The 20,478-nt window shown below is 36.9% G+C and overlaps 1 protein-coding gene across 1 annotated transcript; it reads left to right on the top strand.

The window, feature by feature from the left end:
• Nucleotides 1–140: 140 nt before the first annotated feature.
• On the top strand, nucleotides 141–19,486 carry LOC110465441 (WW domain-binding protein 4-like). The gene is made up of 9 exons (XM_021521250.1): nucleotides 141–273; nucleotides 1,584–1,656; nucleotides 2,354–2,416; nucleotides 3,472–3,543; nucleotides 5,540–5,624; nucleotides 6,156–6,308; nucleotides 6,655–6,749; nucleotides 15,864–16,006; nucleotides 17,458–19,486. Coding segments are annotated over exons 1-9 (933 nt in total). The 5' UTR covers nucleotides 141–271; the 3' UTR covers nucleotides 17,705–19,486.
• Nucleotides 19,487–20,478: the final 992 nt, after the last annotated feature.

Raw genomic sequence — 20,478 nt, 5'->3', positions numbered from 1 at the left:
CTGAAGGAAGTCGCAAATCGACTAATCAACGCCGGGATTACATTAGGGTCCATAAAAGGTAAGTCGTGCAGCCTTCGGATAAAATCGTGAGTTTCCGTTTGTATACAAAACGGAATTGCCGAACATGATTAGAGACACACGAAATTATGTCATTGTCTGAGCATGCGCAGCTTTGTAAACTTCCGACATGTGTTTGAGTTGTTTCTCTTTCATTAAGCTACACTAGCTGAAGCAGTACCAAGACAACAATTAGAAGAAGAGTGTGGCTAAAATGTGCGTATCAACGCTACAATAAGACATGTTAATTAGAAGTATGAATATAGAGGTAGATCCCAATTCAACACAAAATTAAATAAACGGCCCGGTTCCTACCAAAAGCACATCATTACATTACCACCGGCCCATCTTCATTTAGCATACAGTACTGTATTCACAATAAGATACCCATCTCCGATGCCTCATATTGAAAAATACCCAATATAGTACGATAGAATAACCTTCCAGTATTTTTACAGTAAGACACCCCTCCCCAATATGCCTCTCAACCCTTTTCTGAAAACATGTCATAACTTAACCTCAAGAGAGGACAGAGTTGTCAACACTAACCCGGTCTCAAGATAGGACATTTAACTGTTAAACCTCTCAACTCTAACCTACAAGACATAACCGAACTCTCAACCGATAACATATCTCACAACCCTTAACCTAAAGAGAGGACAGACTTCTTGGACATTAATTATTACCCTCAGGACTGACCTCTCAACCATTAACCATCAGACAAGACTGACCTCTTAACTGCTATTAAACCTCCAAACATAGGCTGATTGAAAACCCTATAAGCTAGCTCCAGGTCTATATGTTGACCCTTAAATATCAACCTTACCAGGGATGTTGCTAAGTACATGCAATTGTAAAACAATTTGGCAGCCTAGCTATTTCTAGGACACCATATGTATATGTATATCTTCCTTGTATGGGTAGGTTTAGAGAGTTGACCATTGTTTGTAAGAAGAAAAATGTTCTGTCTCCTGTACGAAATATATGTTTATTTATGTAATCTATTCTCTCTCTCCCATCTTGTCATGCCATTATTGGTAACTACGACGTATACAATGTAAATGTAATCTATAATCCAGGTATTCTCATGCATATCGGACGTCTTAAATTGTGCTATTGAATAACTGCATGTAACGGAACTGGACCGAGTTGATCGTCGGCGACCAGATAGCTCAATTGGTAGAACATCCGTCTTGAGTTCGGAGGGTCCGGGTTTCGAACCCTGGTCTGGCCGTGCATTTTTCCTCTCCTGTTACATTTGGCACCCAACAAAATGTAACAGGAGAGGGAAAATGCACGGCCAGACTGGGGTTCGATCCCAGGACCCTCCAAACTCTAGACAGATGCTCTACCAATTGAGCTATCTGGTCACAAAAGATCGACCCAGTCCAGTTCCGCTACATACATAATTGAAACAACTTAATTTAGGTCTCACTTCTGGTCTTAAACAATTGCTGGTAAATAAAATGATTTGCCAATACTCTTTAAGCATGATTTATTTTTTAAATTGAGTTTTCATCTTTCAGGGCCACATATTGGAAATCACAACCAAAAAAGTTTTGTGACTTCTGCAAATGCTGGATTACAGACAATAAACCAGTAAGTATTCTTAGATAATAAATCAGTAAGTATTCATAGATAACAAACCTGTACATATACAGCATAGATAATAAACAAGTATTGATACAGCATAGATAATAAACAGGTATTGATACAGCATAGATAATACGCAAGTATTGATACAGCATAGATAATAAACAAGTATTGATACAGCATAGATAATACACAAGTATTGATACAGCATAGATAATAAACCAGTACATATACAGCATAGATAATAAACCAGTACAGATACAGCATAGATAATGAACCAGTACAGATACAGCATAGATAATAAACAAGTATTGATACAGCATAGATAATACACAAGTATTGATACAGCATAGATAATAAACCTGTACATATACAGCATAGATAATAAACCTGTACATATACAGCATAGATAATACATAAGTATTGATACAGCATAGATAATAAACCAGTACAGATACAGCATAGATAATAAATCAGTACAGATACAGCAAAAATAATAAACCAGTACAGATACAGCATAGATAATAAACCAGTACAGATACAACATAGATAATAAACCTGTACAGATACAGCATACATTGTATATAGAAAACCAGTATTAATACAACACACGGAAAAAAAAAGTGATAATTAATGTTGTATAGTAATGTTGTACTGACTGTTTTTGATGAAACATAAATATATTTTCTTTCCTTTTATTTAGAGTGTTGACTTTCATGAAAAAGGAAAAAAGCATCAAGAAAATGTAAAAAGGAAAATTGATGAGGTAGGTGTCAGATGGGGCAGTTATTGATATCATCTGTTAACAATATATCAGTCACAGAAAAGGTCATCTCTCAATAAAAATGTCACTAGATCACTGACAAAGTTTCTGGTCAATGACAAGGTCACTAGATCACTGATGAAGTAACTGGTCTATGACAAGGTCACCAGATCACTGATGAAGTAACTGGTCAATGACAAGGTCACTAGATCACTGATGAAGTAACGGGTCAATGACAAGGTCACCAGATCATCACCGACAAAGTTACTGGTCTATGACAAGGTCACCAGATCACTGACAAAGTTACTGGTCACTTACAGGCTGACAAGGTCACCAGATCACTGATGAAGTAACTAGTCAATAACAAGGTCACCAGATCACTGACAAAGTTACTGGTCAATAACAAGGTCACCAGATCACTGACAAAGTTACTGGTCAATGACAAGGTCACCAGATCACTGACAAAGTTACTGGTCAATGACAAGGTCACAAGATCACTGACAAAGTTACTGGTCACTGACAAGGTCACCAGATCACTGACAAAGTTACTGGTCAATGACAAGGTCACCAGATCACTGACAAAGTTACTGGTCAATGACAAGGTCAACAGATCACTGAAAAAGTAACTGTTCAATGGCAAGGTCACCAGATTACCGACAAAGTTTTTGGTCACTGACAGGGTCACCAGATAACTGACAAAGTTACTGGTCAATGACAAGGTCACCAGATCACTGACAAGGTTACTGGTCAATGACAAGGTCACCAGATCACTGACAAAGTTACTGGTCACTGACAAGGTCACTAGATCACTTACAAAGTTACTGGTCACTGACAAGGTCACTAGATCACTGACAAAGTTACTGGTCACTGACAAGGTCACTGGTCAATGAAATCATTTGCATCCCAGTTATTATTGTATTGATATGTATATTTGAGCAGCTGTCACTTATCTTTGAATTAGACATATACAAATGATGTATACATGTATCTGATTAATTAGAACAGAAGATATGTGAACCTAGTGATGTATACATGACATGCTGACACTTTGTTTGTAGGTGAGGAGGAAAAGTACCAAAGATGCTGAGAAAAAGGAAGAGGCAGCAGAAGACTTCAGGAAGATGGAGGAGGTGCTGGACTTGTTCTATGTTACTCCTTATTTCACTATTTGCCGTTGCCGGAGATGTCTATTAATACTGTTTGCTGGGTTTTCTTCAACTGCTTCTGCAGATTGTATTGTTTATTGGTGATGGTATATTTTCTGTAACAGAAAAAGTTAAGGGGAGAGGGAAAGAAATAATCAAATTTGTTGGTAAAATGTTTATATAATGAAAACATTAATGTGAACACACTTTATCAACAACACTAATATCAATAACTGATCATGAGTAATTGTTATTCTGCTTATTTGAATTTTTCATAAACATTCATAAAACTAGTTTTGAATTTACATGTTAAAGATTACTTTAATTTCTATAATTACTAAGAAATATAAATGCAAGTGTTTTATACAACCATCTGTAAAGTAACTACATACTTTGGATCAGTGCTGCCTTTATGTTGATTGTAACTCATTACTACGGCTAAGCCATATCAACCTTAGGCTGTTATAGATAGCCACTATTTATGCCTGAGGATGTTAGTGCTTATATCACCCATATGTATCCCAGGCTACTGAAGCTTACCCACATCTACCTCAGTCTTCTAAAGCTTACCCATTTCTACCTCAGGCTTCTAAAGCTTACCCATATCTACCTCAGGCTTCTAAAGCTTACCCATATCTACCAGAGTCGTCTAAAGCTTACCCATATCTACCTCAGGCTTCTAAAGCTTACCCATATCTACCAGAGTCGTCTAAAGCTTACCCATATCTACCTCAGGCTTCTAAAGCTTACCCATATCTACCTCAGGCTTCTAAAGCTTACCCATATCTACCTCAGGCTTCTAAAGCTTACCCATATCTACCTCAGTCTTCTAAAGCTTACCCATATCTACCTCAGGCTTCTAAAGCTTACCCATATCTACCTCAGTCGTCTAAAGCTTACCCATATCTACCTCAGGCTTCTAAAGCTTACCCATATCTACCTCAGGCTTCTAAAGCTTACCCATATCTACCTCAGGCTTCTAAAGCTTACCCATATCTACCTCAGTCTTCTAAAGCTTACCCATATCTACCTGAGGCTTCTAAAGCTTACCCATATCTACCAGAGTCATCTAAAGCTTAAACCTATCTATCCAAGTCTTCTACAGCTATCTGAAACTTCTAAAGCTTACCCATATCTATTTGAGGCGTTGAAAGCTTTCCAATATCTACCCAAGTCTGCTACAGCTTACCCACATATACCCAGTCATCTAAAGCTTACCCATATATACCAGAGTCGTCTAAAGCTTAAACCTATCTACCCAAGTCTTCTAAAGCTATCTGAAACTTCTAAAGCTTTCCAATATCTACCCAAGTCTTTTTAAGCTTACCCATATATACCCAGTCATCTAAAGCTTACCCATATCTATTTGAGGTGTTGAAAGCTTTCCCATATCTACCCAAGTCATCTAAAGCTTATCCATATCTACCAGAGTCGTCTAAAGCTTAAACCTATCTACCAAAGTAAAGCTTATCCATATATACCAAAGTCTTCTAAAGCTTATCCATATATACCAAAGTCTTCTAAAGCTTACCCATATCACACAAGTCTTTTAAAGCTTACCCATACTACCTGAGGCCACTCTACCCATATCTACCCAAGTCTTCTAAATCTAAACCATATTTATCTGAGGCTTTTAAAGCTTACCCATATATACCCAGTCATCTAAAGCTTACCAATATCATACTACCTGAGGCTGATAGAGCTTACCCATATCTACCAAGACTTCTTTAGCTTAAGCTAAAGTTTATTCATTTCTACATAAAGGTGCTTGAGTTTACCAATGTCTACCTATTAAAGGTGCTTGAGGTTTACCAATGTCTACCTACGGTGCTAGAGTTTACCCATGTCTTCCTGAGGTGCTAGAGTTTACCCATGTCTACCTGAGGTGTTACAGTTTACCAATGTCTACCTATGGTGCTAGAGTTTACCCATGTCTTCCTGAGGTGTAGTTACCTTTACTGTCCATTAATTATTTACTCAGGCTGCACTGGAGGCCTTTAAGAAAGACCTCGCAGAGAACCCAGAGTTAGCAGCACAGTACAGTGCAAAGATAAAGGCAGCTAAAGGTAAGTAACTCTCTCCTAACACCAAACAGAGAATATTACTGTACCTTATCATCAGCTAAAGGCCATGACATCATCTAACAGCTCTATTATTATACCAATTAAAAGTAGATAACTTTACCAAAGCTTCAACTAAAAGCAGATAGCTCTACCATAACATTAACTAAGAACAGAAAACTCTACCATAACACCATCTTTGACATACTAAAGCTTGAAATAGGTAAACCTACCTTGACTTAAGTCATCCCCGTCAAATAGGTTGTGTGTGACCGTTGACCTTTAACCTTGACCAATGACCTAAGACGGAGAACTTGATATTACCACTCGTTATAATATTGTAAATACAAAGTTAATCTGTGTTGAGATATCTTGTATACAGGCTTTATAATAGGAATGCCCAGATCACTGCATAAACTGAACACTGATAAAGATATATATCTACCTCCAACCTGAAGTAAGGAGATGGAAGTACAGAGCTAAGTATGAAGAGACACTCTAGTTCTACAATCAACAATCGTGTTATCATGATTTCAGAAAAACAAAATGAAGGAAAGGAAGAACTTGAGAAAGAACAAAAATCTGAAGGAGAAGAAGAAGAAGAAGAATCTACACCTGAAGATGCCGGTGAATGGTTAGAGGCAACATCTCCCGAGGGCTACTCCTATTACTGGCATACCATCACACAGGGTACACACAATCTCCTTATAAACATTGTTATATTCTCTCTGATCATAAGGTAAAGGTGCACAGCTTACTGGGTACACAGAATCTACTTATAAACATTGTTATATTCTCTCTAATCATAAGGTAAAGGTGCACAGCTTACTGGGTACACAGAATCTACTTATAAACATTGTTATATTCTCTCTGAACATAAGGTAAAGGTGTAAAAGCTTACAAAATATGTGCACCTACTCATTTCTCTTTAGTTGTAAGATGTCTTATCTTACCTCACAATAATTTCTGTCGTTCTTTTGGTGCTGAATTACATACCTTATATTTACTGCTGACAGTATAGAAACTTATGTTTCAGAGCCAGTATGGGTGGCACCAGAAAAATTTGTATCACTGGAAGAACAAAAGAAAAGGGAGGAGAAAAAGGCTAAAGAAGAAAGCGGCCAGCTGATGGTAATGCTATTTATTAGCTCACATGGTCAGAAGGACCAAGGTGAGCTTATGCCATACCGTGGGGTCCGTCGTCCGTCCGTCGTCTGTACGTCAACAATTGCTTTAAATGACTTCTTCTTCTTAACCACTGACTGGAATTTAACTAAATTTGACTGGAAGCATCTCTAGGTGGTGGGGATTTAGAATTGTACAAATAGTGGGGCTGACCCCCCAGGGTGCTGAGGGGCGGGGCCAAAAGGGACATAACTTTGAAACGGTTGAGATCCCCACCCCAAAACTATATATACAAATGCTGGGCATAAAGATATGAATGCAGTCATGATATTAGAATAGACCCTGGGGTCTGACCAAACCCCTAGGGACCTAGTTTCCTAGGCACAGCTTGGAAACAGTTGAGATCCCCACCCTACAACAATATATACAAATGCTGAGTATAAAGAGGTGAATGCACATATGCTTCCAGGATGGCCTTGGGAACTGCCCCACCATTGGAGACTTAACCCCTGGGTCATAATCTTGAAACAGTTGAGATCCCCACCCCAAAACTATATATACACATGCTGGGCAAAAAGAGACAAATGCAGTCATGATATTATAATTGATCCTGGGGTCTTGCCACAACCCTAGGGACCTAGTTTCTGAGTCACAGCTTGGAAACAGTTGAGATCCCTACCCCATAACCATGCATAAAATTGCTGGGCATGAAAAATCTAATACAGATATGCTACAAGAATTGGCCTTTGGGTCTGACATATTCCCTTGGATCTCATTTGGAGAATATTATGCCATGATTGCTTAGATATCCAGGTGAGCGATACAGGCCCTTTGGGCCTCTTATTGGATAAGGTTCCGAAAAGACACAATCAGATGCGATAGGTACATGTACGATTCTGATTCTTTAGGTATATGTATAGACTGATATTGTAGGTACTGGTTTAGTCAGTTACTGTCTCCATGGTTTTTAAATGACCCTTGACATTTAGCGATTTCAGAAGTCAAATAGAAATTTCCCTGAATGTACAAACAGTTTTCTCCTTGGGTGCTTGTGTTGATTATTGTTGTCTATTTAGGTACATATAAAGTTGGTTGTTGTCTCCTAATTTAAGTTATATGTATATACTCCTTTGGTAATATATTAATTTTTTGTGTCTCCTTAGAGACATGTATGTATTTTTGGTGTCTCTCTAGGTTTATGTATTGACTGTTGTTGTCTCCCTTGGTAATGTACAAACTGTTGATGACTCCTTAGGTACATGTATATAGTGTTAGGGTCTCTCTAGGTTTATATATAAACTGTTGTTGTCTCCCTTGGTAATATATCAAATTACGGTGCCTCCTTAGGTACATGTGTATATTGTTAGGGTCTCTCTAGGTTAATTTATGAACTGTTGTTGTCTCCCTTGATAATGTACAAACTGTTGATGACTCCTTAGGTACATTTATATAGTGTTAGGGTCTCTCTAGGTTTATATATAAACTGTTGTTGTCTCCCTTGGTAATATATCAAATTATGGTGCCTCCTTAGGTACATGTATATTAATTATGTTAGGGTCTCTCTAGGTTTATATATTGACTGTTGTTGTCTCCCTTGGTAATATATCAAATGTTGGTGTTTCCATAGGTACATGTTTATAGTGTTAGGGTATCTCTAGGTTTATGTATTCACTGTTGTCGTCTCCCTTGGTAATATATCAAATGTTGGTGTCTCCTTAGGTACATGTATATAGTGTTAGCGTCTCTCTAGGTTTATGTATTGTCTGTTGTTGTCTCCCTTGGTAATATATCAAATATTGGTGTCTCCTTAGGTACATGTATATAGTGTTAGGGTATCTCTAGGTTTATGTATTGACTGTTGTTGTCTCCCTTGGTAATATATCAAATATTGGTGTCTCCTTAGGTACATGTATATAGTGTAAGGGTCTCTCTAGGTTTATATATTGACTGTTGTTGTCTCCCTTGGTAATGTACAAAATGTTGATGACTCCTTAGGTACATGTATATAGTGTTAGAGTATCTCTAGGTTTATGTATTGACTGTTGTTGTCTCCCTTGGTAATGTATAAACCGTTGGTGTACTCATGACATGCACGAAGTGATTATGTTTCTTTATGTAATTGTATTGACTGTTGTTGTCTCCTTGGGACATCAATAGACTTTTAGCTCACCTGCCCGAAGGGCAAGTGAGCTTATGTCTGGCGTCTGTGTCTATCAACTTCTCCTTTAAACGATTTTAACTGAATAATGGACAAGCCTAGAGTCATGATATTTGGCTGAAAAATTTGTTGGTAAGAGACCGACAAAGATTGGGAACGAAAATGACCTTCACCTACTTTCAAGGTCACAGGGGTCAAATGTGTTAAACATTACAAACGACTTAAGAACTGAAAGGTATGAAATCTTCATATTTGAGTGGTGGTTTCATGGGATAGAAGTCAACAAAGTTTGAAAATGACCTCGCCCTACTTTCAAGATCACAGGGGTCAAATATGTCAAACACTTCAAATGACTTCTTAAAAACTGAAAGGTATTGAATCTTCATATTTAGATGGTAGCTTCTTGAGATTAAGCACAACAAAGTTTGTAAATGAAAATGACCTTGGCATTCTTTCATGGTCAAAGGGGTCAAATATGTCAAAAACATCAAACAACTTTTTCAGAATAATCAAAAGCCATAGAATCACAATATTTGGCTGGTATCTTCTTGGAATAAAAGCTCACCAAAGTTTGAGAATGACTATTGCTGTTTCTGTTGTTTCCCTGTGAATATGTATATAGTGTAGATATTGTCTCCTTTCGTACTCTGCTAGACTGCTGTTGATTCCCTGTGTATCAGTGTGTTTTTGGTGTTTTAACTTTGCAAATTACTACAAATTCTAACAGATATGCCAATAAGCATAGAAAGCAGGCTTTTAATAGTTCAAATTTTGTAATCGATGGTTGGTTTGACAAAAATCTTTAATCTATGTAATCCATATTGTATATGATTTAGTTTGATAACACTCTGACAACAACTTATTATATTATTGAGCACATCCTTCCTATGACAATATATCAGGATACGTATCGCAATATATTCAGTCTGTATTGCAATATATCGTGATATACTCTTGGCATATTGTGACACCCCTGCTATAGATATTGTCTCCACTATTACATGTAAAGACTGTTGTTGTTTTTGTTGTTTCCCTATGTACCAGGAGATACTATAGATATTGTCTCCATTGTTACATGTTAAGACTGTTGTTGTTTCTGTTGTTGCGCTGTGTAGTTACTGTTGATGTTGTCTCCTTTGGTAGTCAGGTAGTGGAATCGAGACTTAGGTGTGCTTTTCCGGCGACATCGGAGATGGCATCAACATTGGGTTTTTGCGTTTAAGATAGTTTCTCTGTAAGTCTAAGTGCTACACCAACCAAACTTGGACCATAGATGCATCTTAGGTAATACATCTCAACCCATGCATCAAATGCTGGATGCAGCCTACCTTTCATGGTCCATTGACTTTGTCAGCATCTCCATCAACATTAAGTTTTTGAGTTTAAGTTTGTTTCTCCAATATGTGCATTGATGGTCAAAGCGGGGCATAGGAGAGACATATCAATCTGAATGTCTTGTTTCCTTATGTACCTGTATATACTGTAGATAGTGTCTCCCTTGGTATATGTATGGACTGTTGTTGTTTCTGTTGTTTCCCTTTGTACCTGTATATACTGTAGATATTGTCTCCCTTGATACATGTATGGACTGTTGTTGTTTCTGTTTTTTCCCTATATATATATGTACCTGGATATACTGTAGAAATTATCTCCCTTGGTACATGTATAGACTGAACCTGGATATACTGTAGAAATTATCTCCCTTTGTACATGTATAGACTGTTGTTGTTTCTGTCATTTCCCTATGAACCTGGATATACTGTAGAAATTGTCTTCTTTGGTACATGTATATAGTGTTAGGGTCTCTCTAGGTTCATGTATTGACTGTTGTTGTCTCCCTTGGTAATATATCAAATGTTGGTGTTTCCATAGGTACATGTATATAGTGTTAGCGTCTCTCTAGGTTTATATATTGACTGTTGTTGTCTCCCTTGGTAATATATCAAATGTTGGTGTCGCCATAGGTACATGTATATAGTGTTAGGGTATCTCTAGGTTTATGTATTCACTGTTGTCGTCTCCCTTGGTAATATATCAAATGTTGGTGTCTCCTTAGGTACATGTATATAGTGTTAAGGTCTCTCTAGGTTTATGTATTGTCTGTTGTTGTCTCCCTTGGTAATATATCAAATATTGGTGTCTCCTTAGGTACATGTATATTGTGTTAGGGTATCTCTAGGTTTATGTATTGACTGTTGTTGTCTCCCTTGGTAATATATCAAATGTTGGTGTCTCCTTAGGTACATGTATATAGTGTTAGGGTCTCTCTAGGTTTATGTATTGTCTGTTGTTGTCTCCCTTGGTAATATATCAAATATTGGTGTCTCCTTAGGTACATGTATATTGTGTTAGGGTATCTCTAGGTTTATGTATTGACTGTTGTTGTCTCCCTTGGTAATATATCAAATGTTGGTGTCTCCTTAGGTACATGTATATAGTGTTAGGGTCTCTCTAGGTTTATGTATTGACTGTTGTTGTCTCCCTTGGTAATATATCAAATATTGGTGTCTCCTTAGGTACATGTATATAGTGTTAGGGTCTCTCTAGGTTTATGTATTGACTGTTGTTGTCTCCCTTGGTAATATATCAAATGTTGGTGTCTCCTTAGGTACATGTATATAGTGTTAGGGTCTCTCTAGGTTTATGTATTGACTGTTGTTGTCTCCCTTGGTAATATATCAAATATTGGTGTCTCCTTAGGTACATGTATATAGTGTTAGGGTCTCTCTAGGTTTATATATTGACTGTTGTTGTCTCCCTTGGTAATGTACAAAATGTTGATGACTCCTTAGGTACATGTATATAGTGTTAGAGTATCTCTAGGTTTATGTATTGACTGTTGTTGTCTCCCTTGGTAATGTATAAACCGTTGGTGTACTCATGACATGCACGAAGTGATTATGTTTCTTTATGTAATTGTATTGACTGTTGTTGTCTCCTTGGGACATCAATAGACTTTTAGCTCACCTGCCCGAAGGGCAAGTGAGCTTATGTCTGGCGTCTGTGTCTATCAACTTTTCCTTTAAACGACTTTTACTGAATAATGGACAAGCCTAGAGTCATGATATTTGGCTGAAAATTTTGTTGGTAAGAGACCGACAAAGATTGGGAACGAAAATGACCTTCACCTACTTTCAAGATCACAGGGGTCAAATATGTCAAACACTTCAAATGACTTCTTAAAAACTGAAAGGTATTGAATCTTCATATTTAGATGGTAGCTTCTTGAGATTAAGCACAACAAAGTTTGTAAATGAAAATGACCTTGGCATTCTTTCATGGTCAAAGGGGTCAAATATGTCAAAAACATCAAACAACTTTTTCAGAATAATCAAAAGCCATAGAATCACAATATTTGGCTGGTATCTTCTTGGAATAAAAGCTCACCAAAGTTTGAGAATGACTATTGCTGTTTCTGTTGTTTCCCTGTGAATATGTATATAGTGTAGATATTGTCTCCTTTCGTACTCTGCTAGACTGCTGTTGATTCCCTGTGTATCAGTGTGTTTTTGGTGTTTTAACTTTGCAAATTACTACAAATTCTAACAGATATGCCAATAAGCATAGAAAGCAGGCTTTTAATAGTTCAAATTTTGTAATCGATGGTTGGTTTGACAAAAATCTTTAATCTATGTAATCCATATTGTATATGATTTAGTTTGATAACACTCTGACAACAACTTATTATATTACTGAGCACATCCTTCCTATGACAATATATCAGGATGCGTATCGCAATATATTCAGTCTGTATTGCAATATATCGTGATATACTCTTGGCATATTGTGACACCCCTGCTATAGATATTGTCTACATTATTACATGTAAAGACTTTCGTCGTTTTTGTTGTTTCCCTATGAACAAGGAGATACTATAGATATTTTATCCATTATTACATGTTTCGACTGTTGTTTCTGTTGTTTCCCTATGTATCAGGAGATACTATAGATGTTGTCTCCATTATTACATTTAAAGACTGTTGTTGTTTTTGTTGTTTCCGTATGTACCAGGAGATACTATTGATATTGTCTCCACTATTGCATGTAAAGACTGTTGTTTTTTTTGTTGTTTCCCTATGTATCAGGAGATACTATAGATATTGTCCCCATTATTACATGTTTAGCCTGTTGTTGTTTCTGTTTTTGCGCTGTGTATCAGGAGATGCTATAGATATTGTCTCCCTTATTACATGTTTAGACCGTTGTTTCTGTTGTTTTCCTGTGAAACAGGAGATACTATAGATGTTGTCTCCATTATTACATTTAAAGACTGTTGTTGTTTTTGTTGTTTCCGTATGTACCAGGAGATACTATAGATGTTGTCTCCATTATTACATGTTTAGACTGTTGTTGTTTCTGTTGTTGCGCTGTGTATCAGGAGATGCTATAGATATTGTCTCCATTATTACATGTAAAGACTGTTGTTTTTTTTGTTGTTTCCCTATGTTCCAGGAGATACTATAGATATTGGCTCCATTATTACATGTTTAGACTGTTGGTGTTTCTGTTGTTTCCCTATGTACTAGGAGATACTATAGATATTGGCTCCATTATTACATGTTTAGGCTGTTGTTGTTTCTGTTGTTGCGCTGTGTATCAGGAGATGCAATAGATATTGTCTCCATTATTTCATGTTTAGACTGTTGTTGTTTCTGTTGTTGCGCTGTGTACCAGGATTTACTATAGATATTGTCTCCATTATTACATGTAAAGACTGTTGTTGCTTTTGTTGTTTCCCTATGTACCAGGATTTACTATAGATATTGTCTCCATTATTAAATGTTTAGACTGTTGTTGTTTCTGTTGTTGCGCTGTGTCCCAGGAGATACTATAGATATTGTCTCCACTATTACATGTTTAGACTGTTGTTGTTTCTGCTGTTGCGCTGTGTACCAGGAGGTACTATAGATATTGTCTCCACTATTACATGTTTAGACTGTTGTTGCGCTGTGTACCAGGCGGCACTATAGATATTGTCTCCATTGTTACATGTTTAGACTGTTGTTGCGCTGTGTACCAGGCGGCACTATAGATATTGTCTCCATTGTTACATGTTTAGACTGTTGTTTTTTCTGTTGTTGCGCTGTGTACCAGGAGATACTGTAGATATTGTCTCCACTATTGCATGTTTAGACTGTTGTTTTTTCTGTTGTTGCGCTGTGTCCCAGGAGATACTATAGATACTGTCTCCACTATTACATGTTTAGACTGGTGTTGTTTCTGCTGTTGCGCTGTATACCAGGAGGTACTATAGATATTGTCTCCACTATTACATGTTTAGACTGTTGTTTCTGTTGTTTCCCTGTGAACCAGGAGATACTATAGATATTGTCTCCATTGTTACATGTTTAGACTGTTGTTGTTTCTGTTGTTGCGCTGTGTAGTTACTGTTGATGTTGTCTCCTTTGGTAGTCAGGTAGTGGAATCGAGACTTAGGTGTGCTTTTCCGGCGACAGCGGAGATGGCATCAACATTGGGTTTTTGCGTTTAAGATAGTTTCTCTGTAAGTCTAAGTGCTACACCAACAAAACTTGGACCATAGATGTATCTTAGGTAATACATCTCAACCCATGCATCAAATGCTGGATGCAGCCTACCTTTCATGGTCCATTGACTTTGTCATCATCTCCATCAACATTAAGTTTTTGAGTTTAAGTTAGTTTCTCTGATATGTGCATTGTTGGTCAAAGCGGGGCATAGGAGAGACATATCAATCTGAATGTCTTGTTTCCTTATGTACCTGTATATACTGTAGATATTGTCTCCCTTGATACATGTATGGACTGTTGTTGTTTCTGTCATTTCCCTATGAACCTGGATATACTATAGAAATTATCTCCCTTTGTACATGTATGTACTGTTGTTGTTTCTGTCATTTCCCTATAAACCTGGATATACTGTAGAAATTATCTCCCTTGGTACATGTATGGACTGTTGTTGTTTCTGTTGTTTCCCTATGTACCTGTATATACTGTTGATGTTGTCTCCTTTGGTACATGTATAGACTGTTGTTGTTTCTGTCATTTCCCTATGAACCTGGATATACTGTAGAAATTGTCTCCTTTGGTACATGTTAAGACTGTTGTTGTTTCTGTTATTTCCCTGTGTACCAGGATAGACTGTGGATATTGTCTCCATTATTACATGTATAGATAGACTGTATTTGTTTGTGTTGTTTCCCTGTGTACCAGGGTATACTGTGGATATTGTCTCCCTTGGTACATGTATAGACAGACTGTATTAGTTTCTGTTGTTTCCCTGTGTACCTGTATAGACTGTAGATATTGTCTCCCTTGGTACATGTATAGACAGACTGTATTAGTTTCTGTTGTTTCCCAGTGTACCTGTATTTTCTGTGGATATTGTCTCCCTTGGTACATGTATAGACAGACTGTATTTTTTTCTGTTGTTTCCCTGTGTACCAGGATAGACTGCGGATATTGTCTCCCTTGGTACATGTATAGACAGACTGTCTTTGTTTCTGTTGTTTCCCTGTGTACCAGGCTAGACTGTGGATATTGTCTCCCTTGGTACCTGTATAGACAGACTGTATTAGTTTCTGTTCTTTCCCAGTGTACCTGTATTTTCTGTGGATATTGTCTCCCTTGGTACATGTATAGACAGACTGTCTTTGTTTCTGTTGTTTCCCTGTGTACCAGTGTATACTGTGGATATTGTCTCCCTTGGTACATGTATAGACAGACTGTATTTGTTTCTGTTGTTTCCCTGTGTACCAGGATAGACTGTGGATATTGTCTCCCTTGGTACATGTATAGACAGACTGTATTAGTTTCTGTTGTTTCCCTGTGTATCAGGATAGACTGTAGGTATTGTGTCCCTTGGTACATGTATAGACAGACTGTATTTGTTTCTGTTGTTTCCCTGTGTAATTATAATTCGATATACTGTTGATGTTTTTCCTTTGGTACTCTGATTGACTGCTCATATCACTGTCATTTTAGGCTGCCGAGGAGAATCCTGTAGAACCAGAGTATACCTCAGCCTCAAACATTGACACAGAAACATTACTTGGTATGAGTTTTGGACCCCAGCCCCAGCAGCCCGTCAAAAATGTGTATGGATCCTGGATCACGACCTCTGATAAGTGAGTAATAGCATGGGTCTCCTCCTGGTAACAGTATACAGTAGAGGGTTGTGGCAATGGGTGATATTTTTGTTAAATGGCTAACACCTGTATAATGATATTTAAAAAAATTATAAAAATAAAACTGTACTAAAATTGGTATAAGCATGATGAAGTGGACTTTGTGAGCTTCACATTTGTAAAAAAAAAAAGAAGCTTTACAGGAGGCAAAATTTTGACAACAGCACACAACGCAAAATTGCAAAAAAACAAGTTTTACAACTTAACTGGGACTCAGATAATTCTGCAACCAGGTAGGTAATCTTTAATTTCAGGCAGAACTTGTGGGGGTCAAATTTTGGGTCAATAATAGCAATTTTTGGCATTTCTTTGGTAATTTTTGATGTGGTAACAATGGTTTTCACACAAGTGACATACATAGAAAAAAGAGGTTTATACACTTCTCAGTACTTTATATGTATTGTAAATGTAATGCAGTTTACAAATATATATACATGTATACATGTGTTGTGTAGGGTAAATCCGCTGTGTTTGCATTTCCTCGACATGTGCCTTGTTTATCAGAGTTGGGCCATTTCTACTGTATACTGCTACCCCTGCACAGGGATTATTTGCACTGACCCCAAGCCCCCCTATGTTCAGCTGAATAATTTTGACCCACTTTCAAGGTCACAGTGGTCAATGTGTTAATTGCTTTGACTGACATCACCTTAAGCTCTATAAGGTTTAGAGTAGCTATAATTTACCTGTTGTTGGCTCAGTTGTTAAAGAAATGCATACTTGTCAACTTTTTGAAATTTCCAGTGGGGAGATTGTGCATGCTCAAAATTAAAACATAAATAAAATGTGTGTATATACCCCTAATGACAAAATAACCCTTTGAAATGACAAATTTTGAGTTGTCCTCTTAGATGAAATCATTTGATCTCAGAATATAGGAATTGTTTAGCAAACTCACTGGTTGAACATGCTAAATTTAAGGGTAAAAAATTGGGGGTGTCCATCCTAAATAGGGAGTCTTGGCAAGTATGGAAATTACATTTGCTCTTTTAAATAAAACATTGAAATCTTCACACATCATTCCATATTTAAGTAAAGAGTAATGATAACAGCATGCTTGCTATCAAGTAAATGTAAGTAAATTTGACCTTGACCCACTTTGAATGCCACTGATATGAGATGTGTTTGTCAGCATTATCGGCCATTGAGCCTCTCGTTTCTGATTCAGAAGCTCATCAATATACTTAATAATTGAGAATGGGGTTCATACCATGCAGAATGTAGCATTACTGAAAAACATGAAAACAATTTTCTTGCTTTTAATTTTCTAACTATTGTGGACATTTTTGCTTTGACCATGCAACTGCAATATATATAACACTGACAACAGGTTTTCCTTGACTATTTATGCTTAGTGTGTTAATTACTGTTGTGTTTTTGTTTTTGTTAAGTGTTGTTAGGACTGAGGATGAACCAGTTCCGATAGAACCTGTCCCTGTGGATTGTATACCCCTCCCTGGAGAATGTGAGCTACCACCCGACCAGCCCTCGGACCAGCAACAGAAACCAAAGAAGGACAAGTTCAAAGAGAAAAAAGTTACCTCCCTTGGGGGAGCCGACGGAGAACCAGTTGCTTTTAAGAAAAGGAAAATTGCATCTGGAGCACGGAATACACGACGTCGAGATAATGATGATTGATGATAGTGTTTGGATATTAGAATGACTTAACCCTTTCACCACTGTAGACCATAATGGACTCCTCCAGATCAATGTATGGAAGGGTCTACTAAAGTTACCTAGGTGTGAAAGGGTTAACGTGTTAGCACTTCATGCATACAGCATGTAAAACGTTCTGTAAGCAACAGTTATGTGTCTGATTCCATACTGTTGTAATTTTGGATGATCATAGCAGTATTGGTGCCAGTTGTTTGAAAGTAAGGTGTCAAGCATGCTATAAATCTTGTATTTTATAGAAACATAAGAAATCTTTCAGATAACACTGGGTAGGTTTGTCCTTTTATTTATTGTCCTGTCTGTCTAGTTTGAAGATGTGTTGAATGTTCACACTTTCTAGCATATACACATTTTTTATAATTCCTTTTTAGTCAAATTAGTGTGTAATTCTAACAGTGCAGTATGGCTTCACACCATGTGCTGGTGGGTGAAAACACAGTCATGCAATCGCGACTGAAAATAATTTCACTAGAACTGTTTTTAATCTGTTATCACAGATGGAGTGCTAGATAATTACTGCATTGTGTCCTCTGTGGTGTTGAGAAGCGTACCATAGTCTTCATTGAAGCATGGTGATCCATGCTGTACCTAGGTAGCCTAGCTACACTATGTATTTTCCGGGACCAGACTGTCATTGTGGTTATACCCTCCGTTCAACTGTCCTGTACTCTCATCAAGTGAATGTTGCCAAATCAGCAGTCATGACCACAGACTACCGACTTTTATCATTTCATTGTAGGTAAAATTTGTGTTGCCGAAAAAAACTGTTGTTTCGATTTATTTTGTCATCAAATCTTTTAATAGTGTGACCATTTGGCTACTTGACGATCTTTAATGCAAGCCCTGCTCAAAGTGTCTCCTACTTCATGTCTGGCAGAGGATGCAGACCAGATGTATACCATGTCCGTTGGCTAATCAGTACAGATGTTTTTTTGACTTGGATCAAGGTCGTGACAAGGGGTCAAAGTGCATATTCTTCACTGGACTGTAACTTCTGATCTCCACAACTTTTCATTTTGAAGCTTAATAGGTATGTTGTGTTGATGACTAGATGATGTGTCTTACTAAAAAAAAGATGTCACATAACGCTCTTTATTTATTTCAGAATATTTTCTTGTATAAGTTTTACATACAAAAGGAATTGGGCAATAGACAAAGGCTATGAAAGCCCTCTATACACAATGAAATATGACATTGTTTATTTTATTTTTTTGACAAATTGCTACCAATATTAATAATTAGAAAATAATGAGGGTTGCCAGTTTGCCACAGATTCAGTGAACCAGTCACATGTGCACTGGTGGCTACAACTGTCTATACACTGTATAATTGGATATATGCAGACAGCTATTATTTAATGGAAATCAAACTAATGTATAATTTTCTGATATTATTTCTAATTCGCAAAGGTTTATATTTACTTTTGGCACCATGATATTTGAAACATAGATATTGAATATCTTTTGGTATTTCGGGGAAAAGACATGTCAGATTGAGTTGGGGAGTCGGGGGGGTCAGGGGGTTTGGGGGAGTCAGCCCCCTTCTTAAAGAATAATAATTCTGATACTATACATCTTAGAACCATTTTGTGAAATGACTGATAAGCAATGTCATTTGCATGTTTGCAGTCTGACCACGCCCCTCAGTATGTATTTTTTCAAGCATTTTCAAATATATGTTACTACATAGCATATGAATGAACACACACACACCACTCATTCACTCATGCACACCATTTATCATCATCATCATCACTATTTCATGATCATTATCATCCTCATTATCTTTTAACATCATCCTCATCATCATCTCACCATTCCTCCTCCTCCTCATTATCATCATATTAACATCATCCTCATCATCATCATCTCACCATTCATCATCATCATTTCATAAATATCATTATCATTATTACACTATTTCATCACCATCATCATCATTTCATAAATATCATGATCATTATAACACTTTCATAATCATCATCATCATTATCATTCCATAAGTATCATCATCATCATCATCATCATCATCATCAGCATGAGCATTACCCTATTCAATCATCATCATCCATTATGATGTGCACACTCACACTCACAAGCACACATAGACATAAAGAGAGAGAGAATAGAGAGAGTGAGAGAAGAGAGAGAGTAAAAAGGAAGGGAGAACAGAGAAGGGAGAAGAAAGGTAGGATAAGTTGGGGTGAGATGGTGAAACAAGATATACACTCCTGTATGTTTTATTATAAATAGATAATATATCGGCTTTGTGAAGGGCTATCGCCGATTCCATATATCATACCCACGAAAAGAAGCAGAAATTAAAATATATATGATAGAGAACGCTTCATAATAATAATAATAAAATAATCATAAAAATAATTTTTAAATCATGTATTACATTACAACTTTATTAGATTGTCCCATTTTTTCCAGCCATTTTCAAACTTATGTTTAGCTTTTTCACCCTTACCATTAGCAATGTACTTTTGAATCAAATAGTTGTCTTTAATTATGTTTACAAGAGCGTTTATATTTAATGAGTTATGCATACATCTCATTCTGTAAAAATATACTGCTTAATAATGATGATGATTTCATTATCTACTCGATTACTGGGAAGAAAATTCTGATGAAGAAGGCCAAAAAGAAAAGAAGTCTTGTATTTGTTGTTACGCAGAATGGCATTTTGTAGATTTTACACCAGGTTAGTTTATCCATGTTGTCGAATATAGTATT

The sequence above is a fragment of the Mizuhopecten yessoensis genome, unplaced genomic scaffold (genome assembly GCF_002113885.1).
Source record: "Mizuhopecten yessoensis strain PY_sf001 unplaced genomic scaffold, ASM211388v2 scaffold1581, whole genome shotgun sequence".
NCBI lineage: Eukaryota > Metazoa > Mollusca > Bivalvia > Pectinida > Pectinidae > Mizuhopecten > Mizuhopecten yessoensis.
The sequence above is the reverse complement of the archived record's forward strand: the minus strand, read 5'-3'. Positions and strand labels throughout refer to the sequence as shown.